We start from the raw sequence: 26,211 nt of genomic DNA on the forward strand, positions 1-26,211 counted from the left end.
TCATATTTTTACTAAAGACAGGGTTTCACCATGTTGGCAGGGCTGGTCTTGAACACCTGGCCTATCCACCCGCTTTGGCCTCCCAAAGGGCTGATATTACAGGCGTGAACCACCACCCCTGGCCTCTGCTAATTCTTATTTTTTGTAAAGACGGGGTGTCGTCATGTTGCCTATGCTAGTTGGAACTCCTGACCTCAAGTGATCCTCCCACCTTAGCCTCCCAAAGTGCTGGAATTACAGGTATGAGTCACCGCCCTTGGTCTCAATGACTATTAATAGGACAACTAGACAACCATTTAGCAATGATTTTTTATTTAAAAAGACTTTCCCCAGCCTTACTCCCTATCCTAAAATAAATTTTAGATGGATTACACATTTAAATATTTAAAAAAATGCTAGATTATATTTATTACCTTGAGATTAGAAGGTCTAACATAAGGGAAAAGACTGACAAATTTTGATCATACGAATTTAAAATTTTTGTGTGGCAAAATAAAGTACAAACAAGGTTTGAAAAAAAACAAGGTTATCATTTCTAGAAATTACAAACCACAAAAATTGTTTACAAAATATATGACAGTTAGGAATTTAAATTACTAAAATATAAAGAGCTTTTTCAAATCAATGAAAGACGAACAGACCAAGTACTGAGAAAAAGACAACTCACAAAGAATTACAATTGGCCAATCAACAAGTAAAATAATTAGAGAGATGCAGACAAAACATTGAACATCCTTCTTCACCTACCAGATTAATTGAGATTGGTAATACAACAGCACTCAGCAGCACTGAGGCTTTCTGCTGGTGAGAGTGTAAACCGGTATAAATTTTTGCGTGAAACTCTCCCAGCAATCTGCACTCCAGTGAAAAGTGTACGTAGTTTCTATTCCAACAATGTCACTTCCAGGAATGTGGCCTAAGTGATAACTGCATACCTTTATACAGACTTGTATAAGAACAATAAACATGTGAAAAATATTCTAAGTGCACAACAGAGTATTGGTTAAGTGAATTATGGTACAAACTTATAATGCGGTCATGAGTGACTGGAAAGCATGTATCCAGGAAATGCTGATGAGTGAAAGAATCATGTCACAAAATCACACACAATTTGACTCCATTTGGGTAACCCTGAGTTGAGTTTGACTCTATTTTCGTAACGCTGAGTTGAGGCCAAAAAGTATGGATCTAGATGTGCAACCCCTCCCCACACCGCCACACAGACACTCCCCCACCACCACAATGATTCACTCTCTCTGAAACAAGAGCACCCACTGCCTTTTAAATTGACTTGCTCCATTGGATCGCCCTCGCACAAACTGGGGCACAGAAAAGGCCACATCCTCCCTCCCCAGAAGCAGACACTGCTTTGTTGGTTCAGTCTAACCAACAAAGGATGTGGTAGGCAAAAGGTTCTTACAATGCTATTTGATTGACTTCTATGAGACCGTTGCATTCCTCTTAGAAGAACAGAATGGGAAAACAGAAGGTTTAGAAAATCAAAATGTGAGATCAGCAATGAAAAGGGAGCACTGAGGATTCTTTTTATTTCCTTTAAAAATCAATTTAAATATTAACTTTATTCCAAGCTAATGTGAAATTTCAAGATAATCACTTCTGCTCTGATCTTACCTTAAGCACCCCACTGCAATTTCAGGACTTGAGTCAGAGAACAGACTATCACCTCTTCCCCCTTTAACCTCCACGCATTTGCTTGGTTGTTTGTGGCTGCTTCTAGAAGGGATGGGTGAAGGTGCCTTACAGTGAAAAGACAGGTATACTTACACACACATTATATATATATATATATATATATATATATATATATATATATATATATATATAAAATTTGGAAATTCAAAGGCCTGAAATTCCTGAGAACCAAAAAGTCTGTCCCAAGATTAGTTCCATAGCTAGCTCAAGGGCTTTCAAATGTTAGAAAAGAGAACTACTACAGCCAGAAGACTTGGCCCCACAATTCAAGTATTAACACTGAGCAATTCTGTGTTGTCATTTGCAGCAGTTAGAGGAAATGCTGAAGTCCACATTTTTGCTTTTTTAGTAAATTTTTTTGGAGACAGGATCTCACTCTGTCACCCAGGCTGGAATGCAGTGGTGTGACCATGGCTCAATGCAACCTCAAACTCCTGGGCCAAAGTGATCCTCCTGCCTCCACCTCCCGAGTAGCTGGGACTACAAGTGCATGCCACCATCCCCGGCTAACTAAAAAAAATTTTTTTTGCAGAGATGGGGTCTCGCTGTGTTGCCAGGGCTGGTCTTGAAGGCCCTTCTGGGTACAATGCAGAAAATAGCTCCTTTTCAAAAGGTTTCAGTTTCTAGTTTCTAGTTCTTTTTTCTTTTTTTTTGGAGACGGAGTTTTGCCCTTGTTACCCAGGCCGGAGTGCAATGGCGCGATCTCGGCTCACCGCAACCTCCGCCTCCTGGGTTCAAGCAATTCTTCTGCCTCAGCCTCCTGAGTAGCTGGGATTACAGGCACACACCACCATGCCCAGCTAATTTTTTTGTATGTTTAGTAGAGATGGGGTTTCACCATGTTGACCAGGTTGGTCTTGATCTCTCGACCTCGTGATCCACCCGCCTCGGCCTCCCAAAGTGCTGGGATTACAGGCTTGAGCCACTGCGCTCTAGTTCTTTTTTCTATTCTAAAAAGTAATCTTACCCATTCATCTATCAGCCTCCTTATCTCTGCTGTGACTAAACACACCTAAGCATTTCCCATCACCTATGTACCTGTCCTTCCTGTCAAAAGCCCACCCTTGCCTCCTTTGATGATGTCAGCAATAGCAATCAGAATTAGCCTAAATTGTGCAGTCTGACCCCAGCTCACAGGAGGAGGACACAAGAGCAAAGTCTGCATTAAAGATAAAAACTCTTGCCTCGCTTTGTTCTGAGTGATATCCCTTGCCTCTGCCTTGCATGTAAGAAGTACCCTTCTATAGAAGTAAATTGCCTTGCTGAGAAAGCTTTTGCCTAAGTGTTAGTTCCACTTTGCGGCACCAAGCAGTTTTACTTCTAACAACAGTCATGGTTACTGAAGTTTAGATTAAAAAGTTTCACCCCCTATTGCAGCCCTCCCCTGAAACACATGTGGACTCTAGTCTGGCCATGGGTGCAATACTGTTTTAAGCCACTGTTACTACACTCCCACCAAATCCCAATTTCTAACAGGGGGCACAGAGCATTTTTAGAAGATGCTTGGTAACAAAATAATTAACCAAGGAAAGAACAGTCTTAGTTACAGGATATTTTTACTGGAATTCAGACATTACTTTTGAATATAGGACAATTGGAATTGCATCAAAGCAATGCTGCCTAACAGACACCTCAGGAAACTTATTGGCATGGCCAGACTGGTATATTTTCTCATTAGTATATCAACTAATTGTAGGAAAAGAACTGTTTCTAAAGTGCTTGAAACATTTGCCTACGTGACTGCTCTGTTTTTCAATGACCTGCCTCATACAGTCAAACTCTCCCCCAAACTTAAGCCCATCTCACTGCATATTGTAAAGAATGGATTCTGAATGAATTAACAGAGATGCTTATGTAGAAGGTTGCAGAGATTCTCTTGCAGTCAACGTCTAGAGGAGCTGACCCTCAGGTATCTCTCAGAGGAGGTCCCAGCCAAGATCCACAGATCTGTAGCCTTTGGTCAATATCACACTGTACATCAGGAGTCTCAAGTTCATTGCACAAAACTAGTCCCATAGTAGGGAATACTCAGTCTTCTTGAGTTTTCTCCTTTTGGGGGACCCCCACAGGGATAGCCACCATCTTGATCCAGGAATGGGGCCAAGCTGGGAATGGAGAAAGTTGCAGGCTCACGTGCTCCCTGGATAGAAGTCACATGGGGCCTCTGTGCAGGCGCCTGAGAAGCTGTCAGAACACCTGCCCCAGCAGCAGTGCATCCTCCCCAGGCAGTGTCCATCTGTAATCTAGACATGGAGGAGGAAAAGAAAAGAGACAAATATGAACACACTTTCGTTTTCCCACTGAGCATCTCTACGCACAGCTCACATGCACACTCTTGGGAGGAGGCAAGGGGAAGCAGCAGGGAAGCTCAGCCACCCCTCTGTGTGTGGCCAGGGCAGCCATCATTGGTCCTGCCCTTTTCCTGGGAAGGCATCCCCTGCGCTACCTGGAGGTACCATATCTTTACCACTGAGTGTGCTCTGCTGAGCCAAGGACAACTTCCACCCACACCCCTTTTGACTCCCCTCATCCCCAGCTGTTCTTCACGACTCGAATCCATCCTCCCCTCCATTCCACTCATTTCTCAAAAATGACACCCTCACATACCACACCGCTGAGAAGGAGAGGAATGTGAGAATGATCACAACAGCCACGGAGCCCAGTCCAACACCCACCATCTGCAGCAGGGTGAGTGACGAATCTGTGGGACAAAACCACATGCTGAGCCCAGAGTGCATGGCATCACCACCTCCCAGGAGGCACACACCCCACTGTGCTCATTCCATTTTAACCCAGAGCTTGGCCCCATTTAACAAAGAATTCCAAGAATGCCCAGCATGCCTGTGTGTCCCCTGAGTTGGCCCTGTGGATATGCAGCCTCAGGAAATTACAGTTACAGGGTATTTCTGAAAAGGAAGTGTAAAACCAGACCATGTTAAAGTTACAAAAGAGAAAAAAGCTGATCTTGTTGAGCATACAAATACGATGCAACTTGCTAGGTTTTTGTTGGTCCTTTCCCGAGTTAATTACATGTGATGGATTTTTATGGGACATTCTTTTTTGCATGGAGGGAGAAGTCATTATGACATTATTTGAATTTGGGTTCCAAAACTGATAGCCCTGATGGTCAGATATAGCAAAAGAATATCCTTTGTTGAGTCACCTGTTGTTTGTCACCTGACTCACCTTTGTTGAGTCACCTGTCAGTTTCTCTATACCTCAACAAGGATTGAACCTCTCTGCCCTGCTCAGCAGGTTTACTGAGAGGATAAAATAAGAAAATTGATGTAAAAGTACTATGAAAGACATACTTTCTGTTTTGGGACCATCATATGCCAACTCCAGGGAAAGAGATACCTGATTATAAACTAAAAAACACCCACATCTGAGTTGCACATTTGGGCCAAGTGACTGACTTAGAGGATCATGTTCTAGATTAGAGCAAAAATTTCATTTTAATTTGCAAACACTTATTTAGAATTTTCCTTGTGCCATACACTGTTCTAAACATCTCACATATATTAACTCAGTCTCCTAACCAGCCTTTACATTGGGTATTATTATTATTATTTCTTTAAGGAACCAAGGTGGGGAGTGGTTAAGTACAGCTCAGGTCTTTATAGCCAGGTTAAGAGCAGTGCATTTCTATTGGAAGCTCTATATAGTACCTGGCACTAGTAAGAGGAGCCATAGAATACACCTTGTGTTAAACAGCCCTGCAGAACTTGAAACCGCCTTTGAAAAAATTATAACTGAGAAAATTGTAACAGTGAAAGAGATCTGACCTAACTGACTCCATCTTGCTTCTAACTTCCAAGCTGTCCTTGTTCATTCCTGGGCGTAGGCTGAACTAACTTTGGGAGGAACTCAGTTTATAGGGGTTTTTTTTGTTTTTTTTGTTTTTTTGTTTGTTTGTTTGTTTTTTGAGATGGAATCTCGCTCTGTTGCCCAGGCTGGAGTGCAGTGATGCGGTCTCGGCTCACTACAACCTCCACATCCTGGGTGCAAGAGATTCTCCTGCCTTAGCCTCCTGAGTAGCTGGGACTACAGGCCCACACCACCCTGGCTGGCTAGTTTTTGTATTTACAGTAGAGATGGGGTTTCAACATATTGGTCAGGCTGGTTTTGAACTCCTGACCTCATGATCAGCCCCCTTCAGCCTCCCAAAGTGCTGGGATTACAGCCTCCCAAAGTGCTGAGAGCCACTGCACCCAGGCCTATAGTTTAACTTTGAAACAAAGATGATAACAGCCCTTTCCCAAAACAAACCCTCTTCCTGCCTGGGGATTAGACTGCCTTTGCAGGACTAACAAATTAGCCATGAGATTAGAAATTATGGTTTAAGAGTCCTGTAGCTGGAGGCTGCAAGATTCTGAACCTCTCAAATTGCTCCTGGGGATAACATCACTATTGTAAAACCTAAGATCAGTGCTTGGGATATTTTGCAGACCCTGAAGCAGATGGCACTAGGGAAATCCATAAACTGGCTCATCTGATCTTGTGGCCCCCACCCAGGAACTGACTATGCAAGAGGACACCTTCGACTCTCTATGATTTCATCTCCAACCCAACCAATCGGCCCTCCTGACTCACTGGTCCCCTACCCCCTACCCACTAAGTTATCCTTAAAACCTGATGTGGAGTTTTCAGGGAGAGTGATTTGAGTGATCACAAAACTCCAGTGTCCCATACAGCTCAGTTCTGTGTGAATTAAACTCTTTATTGCAATTCCTCTGTCTTGATAAATCGGCTCTGTCTAGCAGCAGGCAAGCAGAACCCCAAGGGCAGTTACTAACTCTCAAAAAGTGCTACCAAGAGTCTTTCTAGAAAACATGGCATATGTTATTTGGTTGCTTTTAGTCTTTAGAAGAAAAATGGCCTTGATACTTTAAGACACTATATTACTTATTTTATTTTTATTTATTATTATTATTTTTTGAGACAGAGTCTTGCTTTGTTGCCCAGACTGGAGTGCAGTGGGATGATCTCAGCTCACTGCAACTTCCACCTTCCAGATTCAAGGGATTCTCCTGCCTCAGTCTCCCTAATACCTGGGATTACAGGTACGTTCCACCATGCCTAGCTAAGTTTTGCATTTTAGTAGAGACAGGGCTTTGCCATGTTGGTCAGGCTGGTCTCAAACTCTTGACCTCAGGTGATCTGCCCACCTTAGCCTCCCAAAGTGCTGGAATTACAAGCATGAGCCACTGTGCCCAGCCAAGAAGCTAAATTATAAAATGGAAGGAGAAGCCGTGATTAAGTGAAGAATTAGCAAATAAAAAAATATTAGGAGAGTGACTTGAATTGCAAGATGTGAAACAGTGCAGTATTAGTATAAGAATAAATAGACTGCAACAAAATAGCCTAGAAACAAATCCAAGTATATCAAATACTTTCAAAGCTTGAATACTGGAGTCAGATGTCCAAGTCTTTATCTAAACACCACCACTGCCTGTGTGACTTTGTCCAATCTCTGCATCCATTTTGTGCCTCAGTCTCCATGCTGAGGGATGCTGTAATAACATGGGAATTACAGCAATACTACCCACTGCTAGGTAGTGTGGGAAATCAATGAGTTAGTACAAGCTAAAACAGTGCCAGGCACAGAATAAGCAACAAGCAAATGTTAGCTATTGTTAATTATTGTTTTGTTGTTGTTGTTGTTGTTGTTTTGATACTGTTTCAGATCATTGGGAAAATGATAAATTATTCATAACTAGTGCTGAGAAAATTGGCTAACCATTGAGAATCAATTAATTTTGACCACTAGAGCTTATATCATATACAAAATAAAATCCAGATGGATTAAAGGCTTAAACTGAAACCTAAAAGGATCAGGAAATGTTAGCGAATATTTACCTAGTATTAAAGGGGGTAAGAAATTTCTAAACATATTTGTTAGCATAGAAACCTTAAAATAAGAGAATGAGATTTAACCAATTTAAAAAGCATGCACTTTTTATACCAAAAACTACCATAAGCAAGATTAAAAGGCAAATGGCAAACTGGGTAAAATATCTAGATAAGAAGTTAACATATAGAGAGTGTTACAAATTAATTAAGACAGACCTCCATAGCAAAATGTGCCAATTCTATAAAAAGGTAAATCACATGTAAAACATGATTACAGATGATCAATAAAACTTTGATCAAATGCTCTCTTTCAAGTAATAAAAATGCAAATTAAGGCATTAAGATCCCATCTTTGTGCATAACTCAGAAACATTTTTTTTAATGACATCTTTGCAGACTAATTATCTCGGTTTGTTTTGTTTTGTTTTGAAGAGAAAATACAGTTCTGGAGATGGATGGGGGAGTTGGTACTTTCCTGTACTGGTATTTCATCCAATCTAGCCAGTATTCCTTCCAAATTCCATCATCAATTTTTTTCCTGTGTGTTTTTTCCTCCATTATTTTGCCCTCTATATATTTTAATCACCAATTGATGAATATGTTAAACTGAAGATGACTGTGGACAGGGATCCATGTCATGCATATTCTTGGATTTGATTTCAACTCATTAATAATTGTTAGTGAGTTAATGTCAACCGTGCATAGTCATTCAGCTTGTTTGTAAGCCCACATACAGCCCACATGTCACCACATTGTCCACAAGGACATTATTAAATGTTTGTTGAAGTAAAAATACATTATGCATGCCATATTTCCCTGTCCAATTACTGACTCCGTGCAAGAAGAAATGGAAAGCAATAGACCTAATCTGCTCTGACTCCTGGGAACTGCTGTTTCTTCTACTAGGAATACACAAGCCATCACTTGAAGACCTTGTCTTGCCTTGACTTCAAGTTACTATCATCTATACTTCTGGTGGCTCTTCCTTTGTACAAAGTTCCTTGTTCTTTGCTCATCTCTAGTCTTCTTACGTCTCTCCATTTCCTTCAATATTTCTTAAAAATCACTTGCAATGGTTTATCCATCTTATGTGAAAATTATATGAGCCTGCCAGAATGTGCTTCATCCACATTCTGTTGGAAGTTCAAGTCTGTTGGAAGACTTGATCCTATGTAAGGGTAGTAAGCTCTTTTCTTGCTTCTAACTATCCGCTCACAGACCAAGAGGACAGAAGCAAAGTAGGAGTTAAGGAAACTTTCTCTTGACCATCCACCAGCAGGATCTACCTGGGCACAACAATTTCTTACTCTAGACATAGTATTGTAAAATAATGTTTATTTATTCAGCATAGCACATTTGGGTTTTGGCTCCAGGAACGATTCTTACTGGTAGACCAGTTCCTGGTTATACACCTTTTTGTCTACTTTGCATATATTCTCTGAAAATCTGATTCAATCTAATCAAGAGTGCTCATGAGTGTTGCCACATAAGCTTCCTTAGAGACTTTTCTCATTAATTCCTTACTAAGAAAATTTACAACTGGTAAATTTGAATAGTGTTTTTTATAGCCTCACCATCCTTTGGTTATCCTCCCTTTCCATGGTCTCATGCCACAGAACCATGCTTATTTTTCTTCTGAATGACTTGTAGAATATATATATTTTTTAAACCCAAGTGAATGAATTATGTATTATATCCCAGATCAGTTACTCAGTCTTGGAGAAAGTAAATCCATTAGGACTAAACTTCACCATTCTCTTTATGGTGGCTCCTTCAAGAGAGCTAGTGCTCAGGAGGAGTGATGGGGCCTTTCTGGGCTTATCTTTTACCCCTTTCCTGATAGAAATATCACTGGTGCTGAAGAGAAAGTTAGAGAGGTCCTATTTCTACTCTCAGACTTTGTGACAGCTTGAGGAATTCCCACGGGTGTGGACATTTTTTCATGAGTATACACAGGCCTGGTCACTTCCTGGGAAAGCACCAATTCTGTTCTCCAAATGGCTAAATAATAATAATAATAATTAGCAAAGTGACTTCTATTTACTGTATTAAGTTTCTCTTTGCTATTCCGAGTTCCATTCGTAGTAAAAGATGGCAAAGAAAATTAAAGTGGAAAACTAATGTAGAGATCAATAATGCTTGTTATTCCATTTTTATGGAATAACACTGCTGTATTCCATTTTCATTGCAGCTTAACAAATTACCATAAACTTAGGTAGCTTTAACCCATTTATTAGCTCAGAATTCTGTGGGTGGTAAGTTCAGGCCCATTGTGGCTTGTTCTCTGCTCAGGGCCTGTATTAGTCCCTTCTCACACTGCTATAAAGAATTACCTGAGACTGGGTAATTTAAAAGAAAAAGGGTTTAATTCACTGACAGTTCCACAGGCTGTACAGGAGGCAAGGCTATGGAGGCCCCAAGAAACGTTCCATCATGGCAGAAGAGGAAGGGGAAGCAGGCACAGTCCACATGGCCACAGCAGGAGAGAGAACAGTGAAGGGGGAAGTACTACACACGTTCAAACAACCGGATCTCATGAGAACTCTATCATGAGAAGAGCAAGGGGTAGGTAGACCATTCCTATGATTTGGTCATCTCCCACCAGGCCCCTCCTTCAATACATGGGGATTAAAATTCAACATGAGATTTGGGTGAGGACACAGAGCCAAACCATATTAGGGCCTTATAGGGCTAGAATCAAGGTCTCAGGTGGATTCCATTTCCTTCTGGAGACTCCAGAGAAGAATCTACTTCCAACTCATTCAGGTCATTGGCTAAATTCAGTTTCTTGCTGCTATGGTTTGAGTTTATCCCCTCTGAAACTTGAAATTTAATCCTCATTGTGGTAGTGTCAGGAGGTGGGGCCTAGTGGGAGCTGTTTGGGTCATGGGGTTGGAACCCTCATGAACAGATTAATGACCTTCCTGAGAAGTGAGTGAGTTCTTCCTCTGGAGGGTCTGTATTACCAGGGATCTGCTTGTTATAAAATCAAGTCAGCTTCCCAGACTGTTTCTTGCTTCCTGTGTCATCATGTGATCTCTCTGTATATACCTGCTGGCTTTTCCACTTCTCTGCCATTGGCCTAACCCAGCATGCAGCCCTCACCAGAAGCAGGCCAGATGCAGCACTATGCTCTTGAACTTCCCAGCCTAAGGACTCATGAGCTAAATAAACCTCTTTTCTTTACAAATTACCCAGCCTCAGCCTCCAGCATTACGTTATAGCAACACAAAACAGACACTTGCGGTTGTAGGACTAGGGTCCCCATTTTCTTACTGGCTGCAGCCAGGCCATGCTCAGCTCCTACTGTTAAGCTGCACTCCTTGCCATGTGGACCCCTCCATCTTCAAGCTGGCAGGAGAATTTTCCTATGTCAAATCCATCTCATTCTTTGAAGTCCCAACTCTCCCTATCTCTAACTTCTAACCAGATTTAAAGAGCTCCTGTGGTTAGGTTAGGCCCATCTGGATAATCTCCCTACTTGGGAGCTTAATTAGGTCTCCAAAATCCCTTCACGACAATAGCTAGAACAGTCTTTGAATGAATAACTGAGAGAAGGTAGATGTACACCAAAGACCAGGGATTTGGGAAATATCTTAGAATTCTTCCATCACAACTATAAAAGTTTAAAATGATTGTGCATATGAATATATGTACATATATAGTAAATACATATGTACACATACATACCAGGTTTATATCTTGATGTAAGTCTTCTTTGTCTTATTTAATTTAAAAACTATGCTTCCTTTCCCATAAAACTAACCACTGGTTCTTCAGTAATCATTCAGCCCAATTCAGTGTATTCTGATTGAACACCCAATGCATGTCTGGCTCTGTTCCTGCTCTTCAAATGCCCTTCAAGGGTGTGAAATCCAGTAGTAGAAGACAAAACAAGTGCATACCCATTGCTCTAAAATATAGCAGAATAGCCCAAGAGGGGCAGATCCTGTCCTGTTGAAGAGATTTAAAAAGCTTCAGGGAGGAAAGGACATCTGACTTTAGTCTCGAAGAACAGATGAGATTGTTAACAAGCAGAGATTCACAAGTAGGTGATTGGAAAATCCAGATAGAAGTCGTCAAGTAATTATATGTGCAAGGACATTAAGAGGAGAAAATATGGGCCAGAAAACAGCTGGCACATCTGTTTGAATGGAGAAGAACAGCAGATGAGATTAGAAGGGTATGTTTGTATCAAACAGGACTTGGAAGCCAAATTAAAAAATAATGGAGGATCATGGAAATGGAGGAAACAACAAAATTAGTGCTGCAGAGGAAAATCCTGAACTCCATTTTTTTTTTTTTTTTTAAGACGGAGTCTCCTCTGTTGCCCAGGCTGGAGTGCAGTGGCACAATTGGCTCACTGCAACCTCTGCCTCCCAGGTTCAAGAAATTCTCTGCCTCTGCCTCTCAAGTAGCTGGGATTATAGGTGTCTACCACCACACCTGGCTAATTTTTTGTATTTTTAGTAGAGACAGGGTTTCACCATCTTGGCCAGGCTGGTCTTGAACTCCTGACCTCGTGATCCACCTGCCTTGGCCTCTCAAAGTGCTGGAATTACAGGCATGAGCCACCGCGCTCAGTCAAATCCTGAACTCTTGTGATGGGAGATGAGGAAGGAGGATTTGTCAGTCATCCATGCTACAAGCAGGAAGGCCTATGCTCAGGGAGTGAACACAGAAATGAAAATCAGAGAGGCGTGCCCAAGGTGCAAAATGTGGGTTAAAAGAGAAAGAGGAGTAGTCACGAATGACTCAGAGCTTACAACTGGAGAACGTTCCCTGATTGCAGCTTATTATCACCTCACATATATCAGTTGGCCTTGCTTTGTGACTCAAGAAATCACAGACTCATAGGACTCTGTGGCTGGAAAGGATCTCAGAGATCTCAGAGAGAGGGTGATTGAGAACTGGCCAAGTTAAATATCATTTCAAAGACACTTGGCTGATTAATGACAGGAGACTGAGGCAAGTAAGCTCAGGCTTCTGCATCTTCCATCAGACCGACTGCTGGTTTCCTGGTAATCTTTACAAAGCTCTTCTAGAGGCAATATGCAAAAGGCACATAGCATAATTTGTCACTTAGCAGAGGCCAGAACAGGGCTGAGGCTTGGCACGCATGAACTGGCACCATTTCAGGACTAATTTATGTCTCATTTCTTTGAAGACTGCTTTCTGAAACGGCAGTCTCCAAAATTTTTTGAAAAAGTAGACTGCCCGAGATGGGTGCACAGCACAGGCAAATGTTATACGTGGATAAATATGTGCTAGGATTGCCTTCAGAATTTCCACAGAACAGTGTTTTTCCTACTATCTCCCAGAGATTTCCAGTGTTTAAGTTTCAAAAACTCAAACTCTCCTTCAATATTGGTTCTTAAGCTGAGGGGAGACCAGGGCACTGCCAAAGCCACTAAGATATTTTCAAAGCAAAATCCTTCCTGTTAACTTAATCGCGGCAGAATGACTGTAGCCAGCTCTTTGGCAATTTCTTCTACCCAGCTTGAAGGGTTTTCCAATCATAGCAAATAGCTACTGAGTGGAGGGGACTCTGGAAGCTCTTGCTTCTGGGTCTTGAAAGTGTGCACATCTTAATTCTCCTGATAAAAGCATCTCTTTTCCTCATGAGAATGCCATTCCCAACCCTAGAGCTTCAGGGGATGGACTGGCAAAAAATATATATATATACACAAAATACATATATATGTATGTACATATGTATACAAAATATATGTAGGTATGTATACAAAATATATATGTATACAAATATATATATGTATATATATATATATATATATATGAATGTTGAAATGTGTGGCTGTTTCTTGTGGCCCTTATTAAAGTCCTGCAAGTAAAGGGATCTTGGCCCATGTACACACACAAACTGCACAGCACCCATCTTTGCCGAGAGGCCCTCGCTGCCTGGAAATCAGCAATCCAAGATGGCCAACGGTTATGGCCTTGCACCCTGCTGAAAAGCCAACTCTGAAAACCCTTATTGCAGTCGGTTTGAGCAGAGGTTAAAAAGATGAAAATAAGATTAGGAGAGAAGCAGACAAATAGAAGAAGCCTAATTACCCAGGCCCCTGCACAGTATTCTCTACTTACAGGATTAAAAAATCCCCCATTAGAAAGCGCTATCCACTGGAATCCTTAGGGAAGGAAGTTTATACTGGCCAGTTGATTGTTGTATGCTGCTGTGAAGCAGGGGAGAGGATGCAAAGGGTTAAACTGATACTGTGGGCGAAGGGCAGAATTTCTCAGCCTGTTGCTAGGACTCATAAACCACACGGAAAAGGTCCAGATTCCAAGGTCATAAAAGGGACAAATTTCTGGTATTGGCTACAAACGAATGGAATTCCTGGGAATCAAATCCACTGGCTGCCTGCCTGTTGGTTTTAAAGAAATGTACCCATACTGCCAGGGAAATCCCTAGCCTGGAAAACAAAGACCTGTGATTGCTCAAACCCTAAGGCAATTTCCCCGCCTGGATAACTCTTCCAAAGCAAAGAAGGTTTAAGCTGTACAGCACGCAGTAAAGATGTTCCCCTGCATCTCTTAGGAAAGGCTTTGAAGGAAATGGACAAGGGGTCCCATCAGGCAGACCCAAACTGACCACCCAAGTGACCCATTCTGCTGCCAGGGCAGAGGGTGCTTGCTTCTCCTGGCCAGCAAGAGGTGATTATTGCAATAGCCCCCCTGACCACTGTACACTACTTTACCTTTTCTTTCTTTCTAAATTAGAGTATTTATTGTGTTATTCAGTTTTCCCTCTCATATCATATACTGTGGTTTGAGGTTGGTTAAATTTGCCGTTTAGTCATAGATTACTTACATAAAGCACAAGAAACACATCTGGACTTGATCAAGAGGAACATGCTATCCCCAGGATTCCTGATCTTGGAGCTGGATGCGGTAACAGACCCAGCTCTGAGTTGTCTTCCACTAGGGTTCCATGTGAGATCGTACGTGGGATAGTTTCATTTTGTTAAGGGAAGATGTTTTTCTCAATATTGTATGTGTATGTGCACAAGCTACACAGCCAAATGGTAGTGGACTATTGTAGCTCTTGTATTGGTCTTTCAGCATCTTTTCCTTCTCCATTTCTTGATGGGGATTTTGTCTCCCTCTCAGGTCAACCCTGGTGGACCTATTGGTCACATTGCTGTGCCTCCAACCAGCCATGAAGAGGCATAAAACCCAAGGGAGGCCGATCATCCTAGCCTTTTTCCTATTCACAGTGATCCATCCAACGGACAGTCACTAAACCTAGGAAGAAAGCATATTTCCCTGAATTGAAAAGCTATGTGTTCCCAGTGAAATTGCAAAGCTGGGGAAGCTTGGCATCCCTCCCTCTCATATGTCTTGTAGTAGAAGGAAACAAAGCCAAGTCACGCTTAAAAACAGAACTCAAATAAGAGCAAGACAGAAAGAGAAGTCCTACTCACAGTGTTGAGTCCCCAGGCCCAGTTCCTGGAGCCTTGGTGGGGTAGCTCTTAATTCCATAAGCTCCCATCCACTCACCCTCCTCCCATCTTTTTCAGCTATAAAGCTTTTTGCTTAAGGTAGTGTGAATTGGGTTCTGGTCACCAGTGACAATTTTAAAAACAGATCTCATCAACGTGAACTTGAGGCTGCAGAGAAGAAAGAAGAACAGCATTCGTAGACGGAAAATAATTTTACCTTTCACCTGAGCCCAAACTGCACAGGAATGTCTTCTCACCTATAAAGGAAAACAAAGCAATGCATTTAACCAGGTGGCACACAGTGTCAGTAGAAATAACACAGTTTGGAGGCTGAAGCCCTCTGAGTTTCAGCTTTTTCAATCTCTTCATGTGAAGTAGATCTTTAAAGTCCAATCTAGCTCTAATATCTTGTGATATCACTAAGTGCTCAAGGGACTGGCATGGATTGCATGGACAGATGTGACCCTACAGATCACTTCTATAGGCTTCCAATAGGTCTTGAAAAGTACACATGATAGGCCAACAACAGGAGTGGCAAGAAGGATCATTCCCCTGGCCAGCTCTGGGCAACTGGCATGGACTGCCTGGAGAACTATGCTAAAAAGGATTCTGAGGTCACATGTTCAGAAGGTTCAGCAAGAAGTGGTGATGCATGTTACAGGCAAAGCTACAAGAATTCCCAGTATACAATACTTCACCTATCTGGATGTCACTTGGCAATGTCAGTTACCCAAAATGTGTCCATGAACCAGGAAGAAAGGAACAGGAACATATTTGAAAGTTCATCCATAGTAGAAGAAACCTACAGATTCATTGGAATGAACACCTCTTCCCCTCTACCATTATGATATGCATATTTACCTCTTAGAAATGCTGGGGACTTGCTGTGTATAAGACTTGAAACTATTACCCAGAGGAAGCTGAATGGTGAGGGTTAGAGAAGAATCCTTCCAGCCAGGCACAATGGCTTATGCCTGTAATCCTAGCACTTTGGGAGGTCGAGGTGGGCAGATCACCTGAGGTCAGAAATTCAAGACCAGCCTGGTGAACATGGTGAAACCTCATCTCTACTAAAATACAAAAATTAGCCGGGCATGATGGCAGGTGCCTGTAACCCCAGCTCCTTGGGAGGCTGAGACAGGAGAATCGCTTGAACCTGGGAGACAGTGGTTGCAGTGAACCAAGATCGCGTCACTGCACTTCAGCCTGGGTGGCTGAGCAAGACTCCGTCTCAAGAAAAAAAAAAAAAAGAGAAGAATCCTTCCAATGTCATTAGGAGATCCTCTTTCAAATGACAGCCTTGGGCATTCTGGTCTTGATTTTATTAATTTTCTTTTTAACTTAAGCTTAAAAATTCTGAGAAAAGCTGCTGGATGTAATGGCTCACATCTGTAACCTGTAATCCCAGCTTTGGGAGGCTGAGGTGGGCGGATCACCTGAGGTCAGGAGTTAGACACCAGCCTGGCCAACATGGTGAAACCCCGTCTCTACTAAAAATGTGAAACAGCCAGGCATGGTGGCGGATGCCTTTAATTCCAGCTACTTGGGAGGCTGAGGCAGGAGAATTGCTTGAACTCGGGAGGCAGAGGTTGCAGTGAGCCAAGACCATGCCATTGCACTCTAGCCTGGGCAACAGAACAAGACTCCATCTCAAAAAAAAAAAGGTCTGAGAAAATCTTAGCCATAAGGGTTTGAATGTGGCTAACATTTGCTTTGATGCTAAGTGCAGAGATTATGAATGGAAGGTAATGTGCAAGAATAACCAGTGAAGGACATATTTCAAGACACTGGAGAATGGAAGGGACCTCAAGTAGCAAGGCAGTTTGGGGGAATGGAGTATATCAAAGGAGAGAAACTGGCAGGGGCCAGGTGAAGGAAGGAGCTTATTAAACTGAAATGCCTTGATCATACTTGCATTTTATAAAACTCATGCTGGCAGTGGTATGGAGCAAGGAGATGGGTAGAATAAGAGACAGGAAGACGAGTTAGAAAAGTGATGTTCAGGTAAGAGATGGCAAAGCCCGAGCGGTGCAGATGAAGGAGAGGAAAGGATGATTTTAAACAGAATTAAGGTGATAGAAATGACATGATTTGCTGATGGTCTGGATAAGAAGGTAAGCAAGAAGGAAGAGACAAAAACTATTCACAGGTCTCTGTCTTAGCAACAGGAGGCATGGTGATGCTATTTACTAGGACAGACACACAAAGGGAAAAACAAAATGAGGGAGTTGGAAGACTCATACTCCCTGATTTCAAAATTTAGTACAAAGCTACAGTAAACAAAACAATGTGGTACTGACATAAAGAACAGACATAGAGACCAATGGAATAGCATAGAGAATCTAGAAATAAACCCTTGCATATATGTCAAATGATTGCTAACAAGAATGCCAGACCATTCAATGGGGAAAAGACAGTTTTTTTCTGACTTGGCATACTGGCTCACACCTGTAATACCAGTACTTTGGGAGGCCAAGGTAGGAGGATCACTTGAGATCAGGAGTTTGAGACCAGCCTGGGCAACATAGGGAGATCCCATTTCTACAAATAATTTTTAAATATTAGCCAGGCATGGCGGTGCACACCTGTAGTCCCAGCCACTTGGGAAGCTGAGGCAGGAGGATCAGGAAGACCATTTGAGCACAGGAGGTTGAGGCGGCAGTGAGCCATGATTGCACCACTGCACTCCAGCCTGGGTGACAAAGTGAGACACTGTTTCAAAAAAAATTTTTTTTCTACAAATGGTACTGGGAAAACTGAATATCTACATATAAAAGAATTAATGTGTAAATGGATCAAAAACCTAAATATAAGACCACAAACTATAAAACTCTTTTTATTTATTTATTTTTATTTATTTATTTATTTATTTAAAGATGGGGTTTCACCATGTTGGTCAGGCTGGTCTTGAACTCCTGACCTCAGGTGATCCGCTTGCCTTAGCCTCCAAAGTGTTTGGATTACAGGCGCGAGCCACCACGCCCGCCACTATAAAACTCTTAGAAGACAACACAGAGTAAAAGCTTCATGAAACTGGATTTCTCAGTGACTTCTTAGAAATGGCACTAACAGGTAATAAAAGAAAAAATAGACAGACTGAACATCATCAAAATGGAAAACTTTTATGCATCTAAGAACACTATCGACAGTAAAAATGCAACCCAAAGAAGGGACGAAAATATCTGCAAATCACGTATTTCACAAGGGATTACAGTAATATCCAGAGTATATGGAGATCTCTTAAAATTTAACAAGAACAAAAACAAATAACCCACTCAAAAATGAGCAAAGGTCTTAAATAGACATTTCTCTAAAGAAGATACACAAATGGCTGATTAGCCCATGAAAACGTGGTCAACATCACTGGTCATTAGGGAAATGCAAACCAAAACCAGAATAAGATGTCCTCTCATGCTGGGAGTAGTAGCTCACACCTGTAATCCCAGCACTTTGGGAAGTCAAGGTAAGTGGATCACTTGACCCTAGGAGTTCAAGACCAGCCTGGGAAACATGGCAAAATCCTATCTCTACAAAAAGTAGAAAAGTTAGTCGGGTGTGATGGCATGTACCTGTAGTCCCAGCTATTCAGGAAGCTGAGGTGAAAGGATCACCTGACCTCAGGGGTTCAAGGCTGCAGTGAGATGTGATTGAACCACTGTACTTCAGCCTGGGCAATAGAGTGAGACCTCATCTCCTACTTCCAAAGCAAAAGGTGTCACCTTGGGGCCAGACGTGATTGCTCCTCCCTGTAATTCCAGCACTTTGGGAGGCTGAGATCAGGAGATCGAGATCAGCCTGGCCAATATGGTGAAACTCCGTCTCTACTAAAAATACTAAAAATTCGCTGGGCGTGGAGGCAGGTACCTGCAATCCCAGCTACTCCGGAGGCTGAGGCAGGAGAATCACTTGAACCCAGGAAATAGAGGATGCAGTGAGTTGAGGTCACACCATTGCACTCCAGCCTGGGTGACGAGAGTGAAACTTCGTCTTAGGAAAAAAAAAAGATGTCACATCACACCCTACCTTATAATAGAATGCCTACTACAAGAAAAAAGAAAAACAGCAAGTGTTAGCAAGGAAATGGACAAATTGAAACTCCTACACGCTGCTGGTGGGAATGACAAATGGTGGTAGTTCCTCAAAAAATTAAACATAGAATTATCATTTGATCAAACAATTCCACTTCCAGATATATCTACAAAAGAACTGAAAGCAGGGACTCAAACAGATATCTGTATACCAATGTTCATAGTAGCATTATTCACAATAGCCAAAAGGTGGAAAACATTCCATTATTTATCCATGGATAAATGAATAAACAAACATGATATATTCATATAATGGAATATCATCCAGTCTAAAAAAGGAAGGAAATTCTGACACATGCTACCATATGAGTGCACCTAGAGGACTTTAGGCTAAATGACATCAGCCAATCAGAAAAAGAAAATACTGAATGATCCTTATATGAGGTACCTAGAGTAGTCAAATTCATAAAGACGGAAAGTAGGGCCGGGCATGGTGGCTCATGTCTGCAATCCCAACACTTTGGGAGTCAAGGTGGGAAAATCACTTGAGCCTAGGAGTTTGGAACTAGCCTAGGCAACATGGAGAGATTCCATCTCCACAAGAAATAAAAGGTAAAAATTCGCCAGGCATGATGGTGCGCACCTGTGGTCCCAGTTAACTCAGGCGGCTGAAGCATGAATATTCGTTTGAGCCAGGGAGGTTGAGGCTGCAGTGAGCTATGATCATGCCAACTGCACTCCAGCCTGGGCAACAGAGTAAGACTCTATCTCAAAAATAAATAAATAAATAAAATAAGACAGAAAGCAGAATGATGGTTGCCAAGGGCTGTGGGAAGGAAGGAATGGGGAGTCATTTAATGAGTATAAAGTTTGTTTTGCAAGATAAAAAGAGTTTTGGAAATTGTTTGCTCAACAGTGAGAATGCACTTAATGCCACTGAACTGTACACTAAAATGGTTAAGACAGTGCCCTTTAAAATGTACTGTATACTTTAAAATGGTTAAGACAATTTTATATTGTATATATTTTACCACAATTAAAAATTCAAATTAAATCACTATTGATTTTATTGTAATTATCACACAAATATAGTTGAAACCCATGGGAAAGTCATTGCAATTCAAATATGTAGATTCAAATATAAATTTTTTCAAAGCCCTTTCATCTTTCTTAACATCCTAAAGAATAAGCACATATTCTTTTGTTCAGCTACATGAAAAAGAGTATCAAGGACATCACAGGAAAGTTTCCTGTCAACCAGAATTTGTGTGTGTGTGTGTGTGTGTGTGTGAGAGAGAGAGAGAGAGAGAGAGAGAGAGAGAGAGAGAGGAGAGAGAGGCAGGGTCTCACTCTGTTGCCCAGGCTGGAGTACAATGGCATAATCTCAGCTCAGTGCAACTTCCGTCTCCCAGGCTCAAGCAATCCTCCTGCCTCAGCCTCCCAAGTAGCTGTGACTACGGGCACACACCACTGTGCCTGGCTAATAAGCCACAATTCTTGTCTTAACCTCCAACTTCATTCCCTCTATTATGAACCAAATGTCTGTGCCCCTGCTCACCACCCAACCCTGCCCCAAATTCACGTGTTGAAGCCCTAACCTACAATGATATTTGGAGGTAGAATCTTTGGGAGAGAGAGAGATTCAGAAGAGGTTATAGGCGTGGAGCCGTTGCGATGGGTTAAGTGTCCTAATAAATAGAGGAAGAGCAATCAGAGCTCTCCCCACCCCATTCCACCCCCACAACCCCCACCATGTGAGGACACTATAAGAAGGTGGGCTGTCCACAAGCCAGGAAGAGAATCCTCCCTGGGGAGATGAATCAGCTGGCACCTTGATCCTAGGTTTCCCAGCACAGACTGTGAGAAATAAATGTCTGTTGCCTAAGCCACCTAGTCTATCATATTTCACTATAGCAGCCCAAGCTGACTAATATGCCCTCCCCAATGAAAGTCTTAATCTAGGACAGTGGCTTTCTGAACCATCTCTAAATTTTACTCATGCTGTAGTGCCAGTGTTTCATCTGTGGCTAAAAACTCCAAGTCAGGAACCCCAAGTAATTTTCTAACAAAAAGACCTTGTCTAAGTTGTAAACACCTTTTTAGTAAGTTCAGGGGAATATATTCTGGGCTTTAACTTTCCTTTCTTTATTCCTACATATTGTTACAAAGCACTACTAGACATCTTTGCTACTTGGACAGTCTCACAAGTAACTGTTGGTTTCATAGCAAGCGTGTTTATGACACATTACATTTGCATCCTACACAGAATTTAATAGAGTGTCTCAGTTTTAAATATGTGATGAACTTTACACACAAGATGACAACATACTTTTATCTCCAATTCATCAATCAAGAGATGTTTGTATTAGTATTAATATAATCTTTCCAGTTTTCATTACCAACCCACATGAAATGACAAGCTTAGGGTTCTCCTAGGTCAACCATCACAGTGGTTCTTCCAGATCTTCCATCCCTGACGGACAAATGCAGCTCCATGATATTTACTAATTATCTAATGAATATTGAGTTCCATGTCTCAGGAAAGAACCACTGCTGGAAGAACACCAGCCTTTCTAAGGACTGAGGGGGGGAAAGCGGGACCTAAGCCCTAGCCGCAGAAGGGATGTAAGCGGAAAACAGGGCAGTGCTGTGCTTAATCTTCTGCTTCCCAGGAGAATGAGAGAGGCAGCAGCCTCGCAGGGGCACAAGGAAGTTAACAGAGAATCTAGATGTTTTTTTCCAACTTAGACTTCAGCAGTGCAATAGAATGAGGGCATCTGTAAAGCTTAAGAGCAAAAACAAAAATCAGTCCCAATGCTGATTCAGCAAGGTCCCCCAGGAGATTTAGAATCCCTATCATCTGTAAGGGTTTCACCTGTCCATCCTTCATAAAGGCAAAGTATTCACAAACATTGTATGATTGTGACACGCAGTGTCCCTCGCAAATACTGGGAAAACAAATGTTCAAACATTTAAATTTCATGCAAAGAAGAAAATACGGAGTTCACAGCACTTGGAAGGAAAGATACCTTATTCCATTCACTTGTGATTCGTAATATAATGCAGTAATCTTTCCCTGTTTTCAAGGGTGCATTATAATATTGCCCATAGTACAGCCTGTCTCCTATAGGTATCTCCATGGCATCATCTGGAACATCTTTGGCCAGTAGTTCTGCAGCCACGTATCCATCAGCATCAGAGGTGTTGCTGAAGAAGGAGGAAGCGCCTTCAGAATCACAAGAAAATGCACTTTGGAGGGCCAGGGGAAGCACTAACACCTGATATGAACTGGAAGAAAAAAGAGAAGTGTCCATCAGACCCTTGCATGGGGAATTCATTCATTCATTCATATTTATTGAGCAGCTGCTATGAGATAAGCCTCTTTCTTCTTGTTTTGTTTTGTTTTGTTTCGTTTTGAGACAGAGTCTTACTCTGTCACCAGGCTAGAGTGCAGTAGCACAGTCCTGGCTCACTGCAACCTCCACCTCCTGGGTTCAAGTGATTCTCCTGCCTCAGACTCCTGAGTAGCTGGGATTACAGGAGCACGCCACCACACCCAGCTAATTTTTGTATTTTTAGTAGAGACAGGGTTTCACCGTGTTGGCCAGGATAGTCTCGATCTCCTGACTTCATGATCCTCCTGCCTCGGCCTGCCAAAGTGCTGGGATTACAGACGTGAGCCACCGCGCCCTGTTAAGGTAAGCCTCTTTCTAGGCACTGGAGACATGACATTAGACAAGAAAAAGTCCTGACCCATGTGGGATTTACAGTCTGATAGCTCCAACCATCATGGAATTCCAATTTGAACCTAAAGGGTTAATGCCAGATGACACAGGGCAAGGGACCTCTCCAAGTTCTGGCTGCAGAGGGATGCCAAATACATCCTCTTTAGCTGGGATGAGTTGTTGCACGTATCACTGCCCTGTGTGTGTCTGTGTCATAAAGTTGACCTAATCAGTGATTTTCACGTGCGCAAATAAAGCCCAACTGTGGAAAGGGTTTAGTGGTCACATGGAGACCAAATGCCTAGCACAGTGAATGTACTAAGTCTGGAAAAAAGGCTGCAGACAATCATGTTGTGACCTGAAACAGAGCTCATGTGATTGACATTCCCCACAGTTCATGGGCTGATACCAAAGCTCATGTGAAATAAAGGAGACACCAAGAGTGCAAAGTCACCATTAGTTAGTTAATCTCGCCTGACAACACCCTGAAACAGCCAGAAGAGTAACGTGTCATGTCTGCACTGCAAAAATTGTTTCCAATTGTGGACAGAAAAATGCACTAACAGGTACCATTTTTGTTATGTGTTTCGCTATTTATCCCATCAAATAGAAAGCCTGGCAGTGAAAGGAAGTGTGAGAATAAAAATGCACTGAGAATGGATCACGCTTCCTTTCTATTTGCATCTATTCGGTACTTAGCTCCTGCCTGCAGTATCGTGTTTGAACATCTGCTTGTCTCTATCAGGCCTGATAGCAGGGATATGAATGACTAACTCTTGTATTCTTACAACTCCTTGGACAGTTTTTTGGTAACCCCCACTACCAACAATTAATGCTTCTTAAGTTGAAATTTCAGAAAAGAGGAAAAGCCTACATCATCGTGAAATATGATTAGGGTAGTTTCCAAAACTCATTAGGCCACGTAATTCTATTTTACCAGTAACTTTGCACTTCCTGCTTCACACGCCTAATGCCCTATCTCCTGCTTCCTTTGAGCCTAAGAATCACTAGAAGATTGGGTGTTGAATATGGAAAGTCTCCCCCCACCAGGTTCCCAAACATCCTAGGTGTCCTCAGGACCCTGATTTTCTTTCTTTCTTTCTTTTCTTTTTTTTTTTTTTTTTTTTTGAGAGGGAGTCTTGCTCTGTCACCCAGGCTGTAGTGCAGTGGTGTGATCTCGGCTCACTGCAAACTTCACCTCCCAGGTTCAAGCAATTTCCCCGCCTCAGCCTCCTGAGTAGCTAGGATTACAGGCACCTGCCACCATGCCTGGCTAGTTTTTTTGTATTTTTAATAGAGATGGGGTTTCACCATGTTGGCCAGGCTGGTCTTGAGCTCCTGGCCTCAGGTGATCCGCCCGCCTCTGCCTCCCAAAGTGCTGAGATTACTAAAGGCGTGAGCCACCATGCCTAACTGAGGGTCCTGATTTTCATAAAGTCTTGGTTCACTTCCAGCCAAGGGCTTTCTACAAGAGACAAAGTAAAACCTGCAGGGCAATAAGTGGTCACTACTAGCAAACAGTGCATTAAGCATCCACTGCCTCTGGGGAACACTTGTAACAACGAACTTTCCCTGAGACTTCAAGACATCCCTAAGTCATAGTCGCAGGCAAAAGTAAAAGTTGCAGCAGCTCCATGCTGTCCATAGTACATCTTCAAATCTCTCTCATCTTTCTGTGTAGGTGGTGGTGGTCAAGGGCAAGGTCAAGGCTCGCCTGTTCCCATTTGGTTCTGCACGTTGCTCACTAGAGGCAGCATTGACAATTAGCCTGATTATAATCACCTGTGTTGCTTGATTATTATACAAATTCCCAGACCTCATCCCAGACCTACTGAAGCAAAATCTCTAGGAGCAGAGTCTGGGAATTTGCATCGTTGATAAAGCTCCCAGGTGATTCCTATAATCTGGCAAGCATGGGAGATACAAGCATTAAGGGAGCCCAGCAACAGGCTGCATCCTCTGCCCAACATCATCAAGCTCAGGAGAGAGACTCGGTCCCAAACACATTGCTCCATTATGTACCTCACGACGCTGTCCCCAAACCGTGCACAAATCACACTCAGGTCTGTCTCACACACTGGCAAAGCTGCTGCCCCCACAGCGCAAACCAGGTAGTCAGGCTGAGGAAGGCATCCTGACTGCTGATAATGAGCCATGTGACGTTAGAGATACAGCTGTGGCTGTTTGGAACATGACTGTTCTCGAAGGACTTTTCTCCTCCTTTTCACCACTTCACTCCCTTGAATGACTCACAGATCTCCATTTCCTGTTTTGGAGGCGCTGGCCGGCATACAGCCACAAGGGGAAACAGTCATTGGGCTTCTCTTTTTCACGTTATGTAATTATTTAACTTAACTATCACATTTGCTCTTGCAAATGCTCTCAGGAAGTGACATCACAACTTCTGTTCTCTTTATAATGACAGAATTACAACGCCTTCTGGTAAATGGTGGACAATTAGAACAATTTATACAATGTCCATTCCTGGAAAGATCTTTGCACATTTACTGAATTTAAACGAATATAAAAGCAGGAAAACCCTAAGTTTTATTGTAAATGGATATATAGATAATATTGCCAGATTTCATTTTTTGTAATTTTATAATACCTCACTGGTTTTTTTTTTTTTTTTTGGAGATGGAGTCTTCTTGTCACCCAGGCTAGAGTGCAGTGGCATGATCTCGGCTCACTGCAACCTCCACCTCCCAGGTTCAAGCAATTCTCCTGTCTCAACCTCCTGGGTAGCTGGGATTACAGGCACCCGCTACCACACCCAGCTAATTTTTGTATTTGTAGTAGAATGGGGTTTCACCATATTGGCCGGGCTGGTCTTGAACTCCTCACCTCATTATCTGCCCGCCTAAGCCTTCCAAAGTGCTGGGATTACAGGTATGAACCACTGCGCCCAGCCCACATTTCTTTTTTTTTAACCTTGATTTTACTGAAGGGTCAGGAGAGACAAAGGCAGTGTTGGACAGGTCATGTACATTGTCAGCTACTTGATCGGGTACCGTGAGCAAGTTCGTCTGTCCAAGCCAACCTCAGCCTTCCTCTCTAAAAAAGGGACTGATGCTACTTTCCTAATCCTGCCATGACCTTTGCAAATAAAACGCTTAACTGAACACAGTGTAGTCCTCCAACAAAGGTAAAGTAATTCCATCCTAATGCCATCTGGAATCCCAGAAGCAGTCAGTTATTATGCAGTGTCTTGCCCATAACTCAATACATGAAAAGACAAAAAGATTTATCTAAATGATCTTTTCAGAAATCACTGCACAATCCCCAAGATCCGCCTTACATAAAGGGCAACATATTCTGTCTTTGGGAAATGAAACAATGCCCCTGACCTGCCAGTGATAAAGGATGCACTATGAGACATGAGTGCAAAGAACAATCCTGACATGTTCTAAGCATGCAACGAATGCTTGC

At 42.3% G+C, this 26,211-nt stretch overlaps 1 protein-coding gene across 6 annotated transcripts in view; it reads right to left on the reverse strand.

Moving 5' to 3' along the window:
• Window positions 1–286: 286 nt before the first annotated feature.
• SUSD1 (sushi domain containing 1) overlaps window positions 287–26,211 on the reverse strand; it is a 150,959-nt gene continuing 125,034 nt past the window's right edge. For 3 of the 6 annotated variants that reach the window (XM_074395175.1, XM_074395176.1, XM_074395173.1), the window contains 2 exons: window positions 22,087–22,345; window positions 4,437–15,286 (listed from right to left, as the gene is read on the reverse strand). In XM_074395175.1, coding sequence (XP_074251276.1) covers window positions 15,104–15,286; window positions 22,087–22,345 — 442 coding nt within the window. In that variant the 3' untranslated portion in view covers window positions 4,437–15,103. Of the gene's footprint in view, window positions 3,957–4,320; window positions 4,415–4,436; window positions 15,287–22,086; window positions 22,346–26,211 lie in introns of those variants that run through there. The other 3 variants (XM_039475228.2, XM_074395177.1, XM_074395174.1) reach the window with 2 other exon arrangements.

Source organism: Saimiri boliviensis, chromosome 2, assembly GCF_048565385.1.
Source record: "Saimiri boliviensis isolate mSaiBol1 chromosome 2, mSaiBol1.pri, whole genome shotgun sequence".
Lineage (NCBI taxonomy): Eukaryota > Metazoa > Chordata > Mammalia > Primates > Cebidae > Saimiri > Saimiri boliviensis.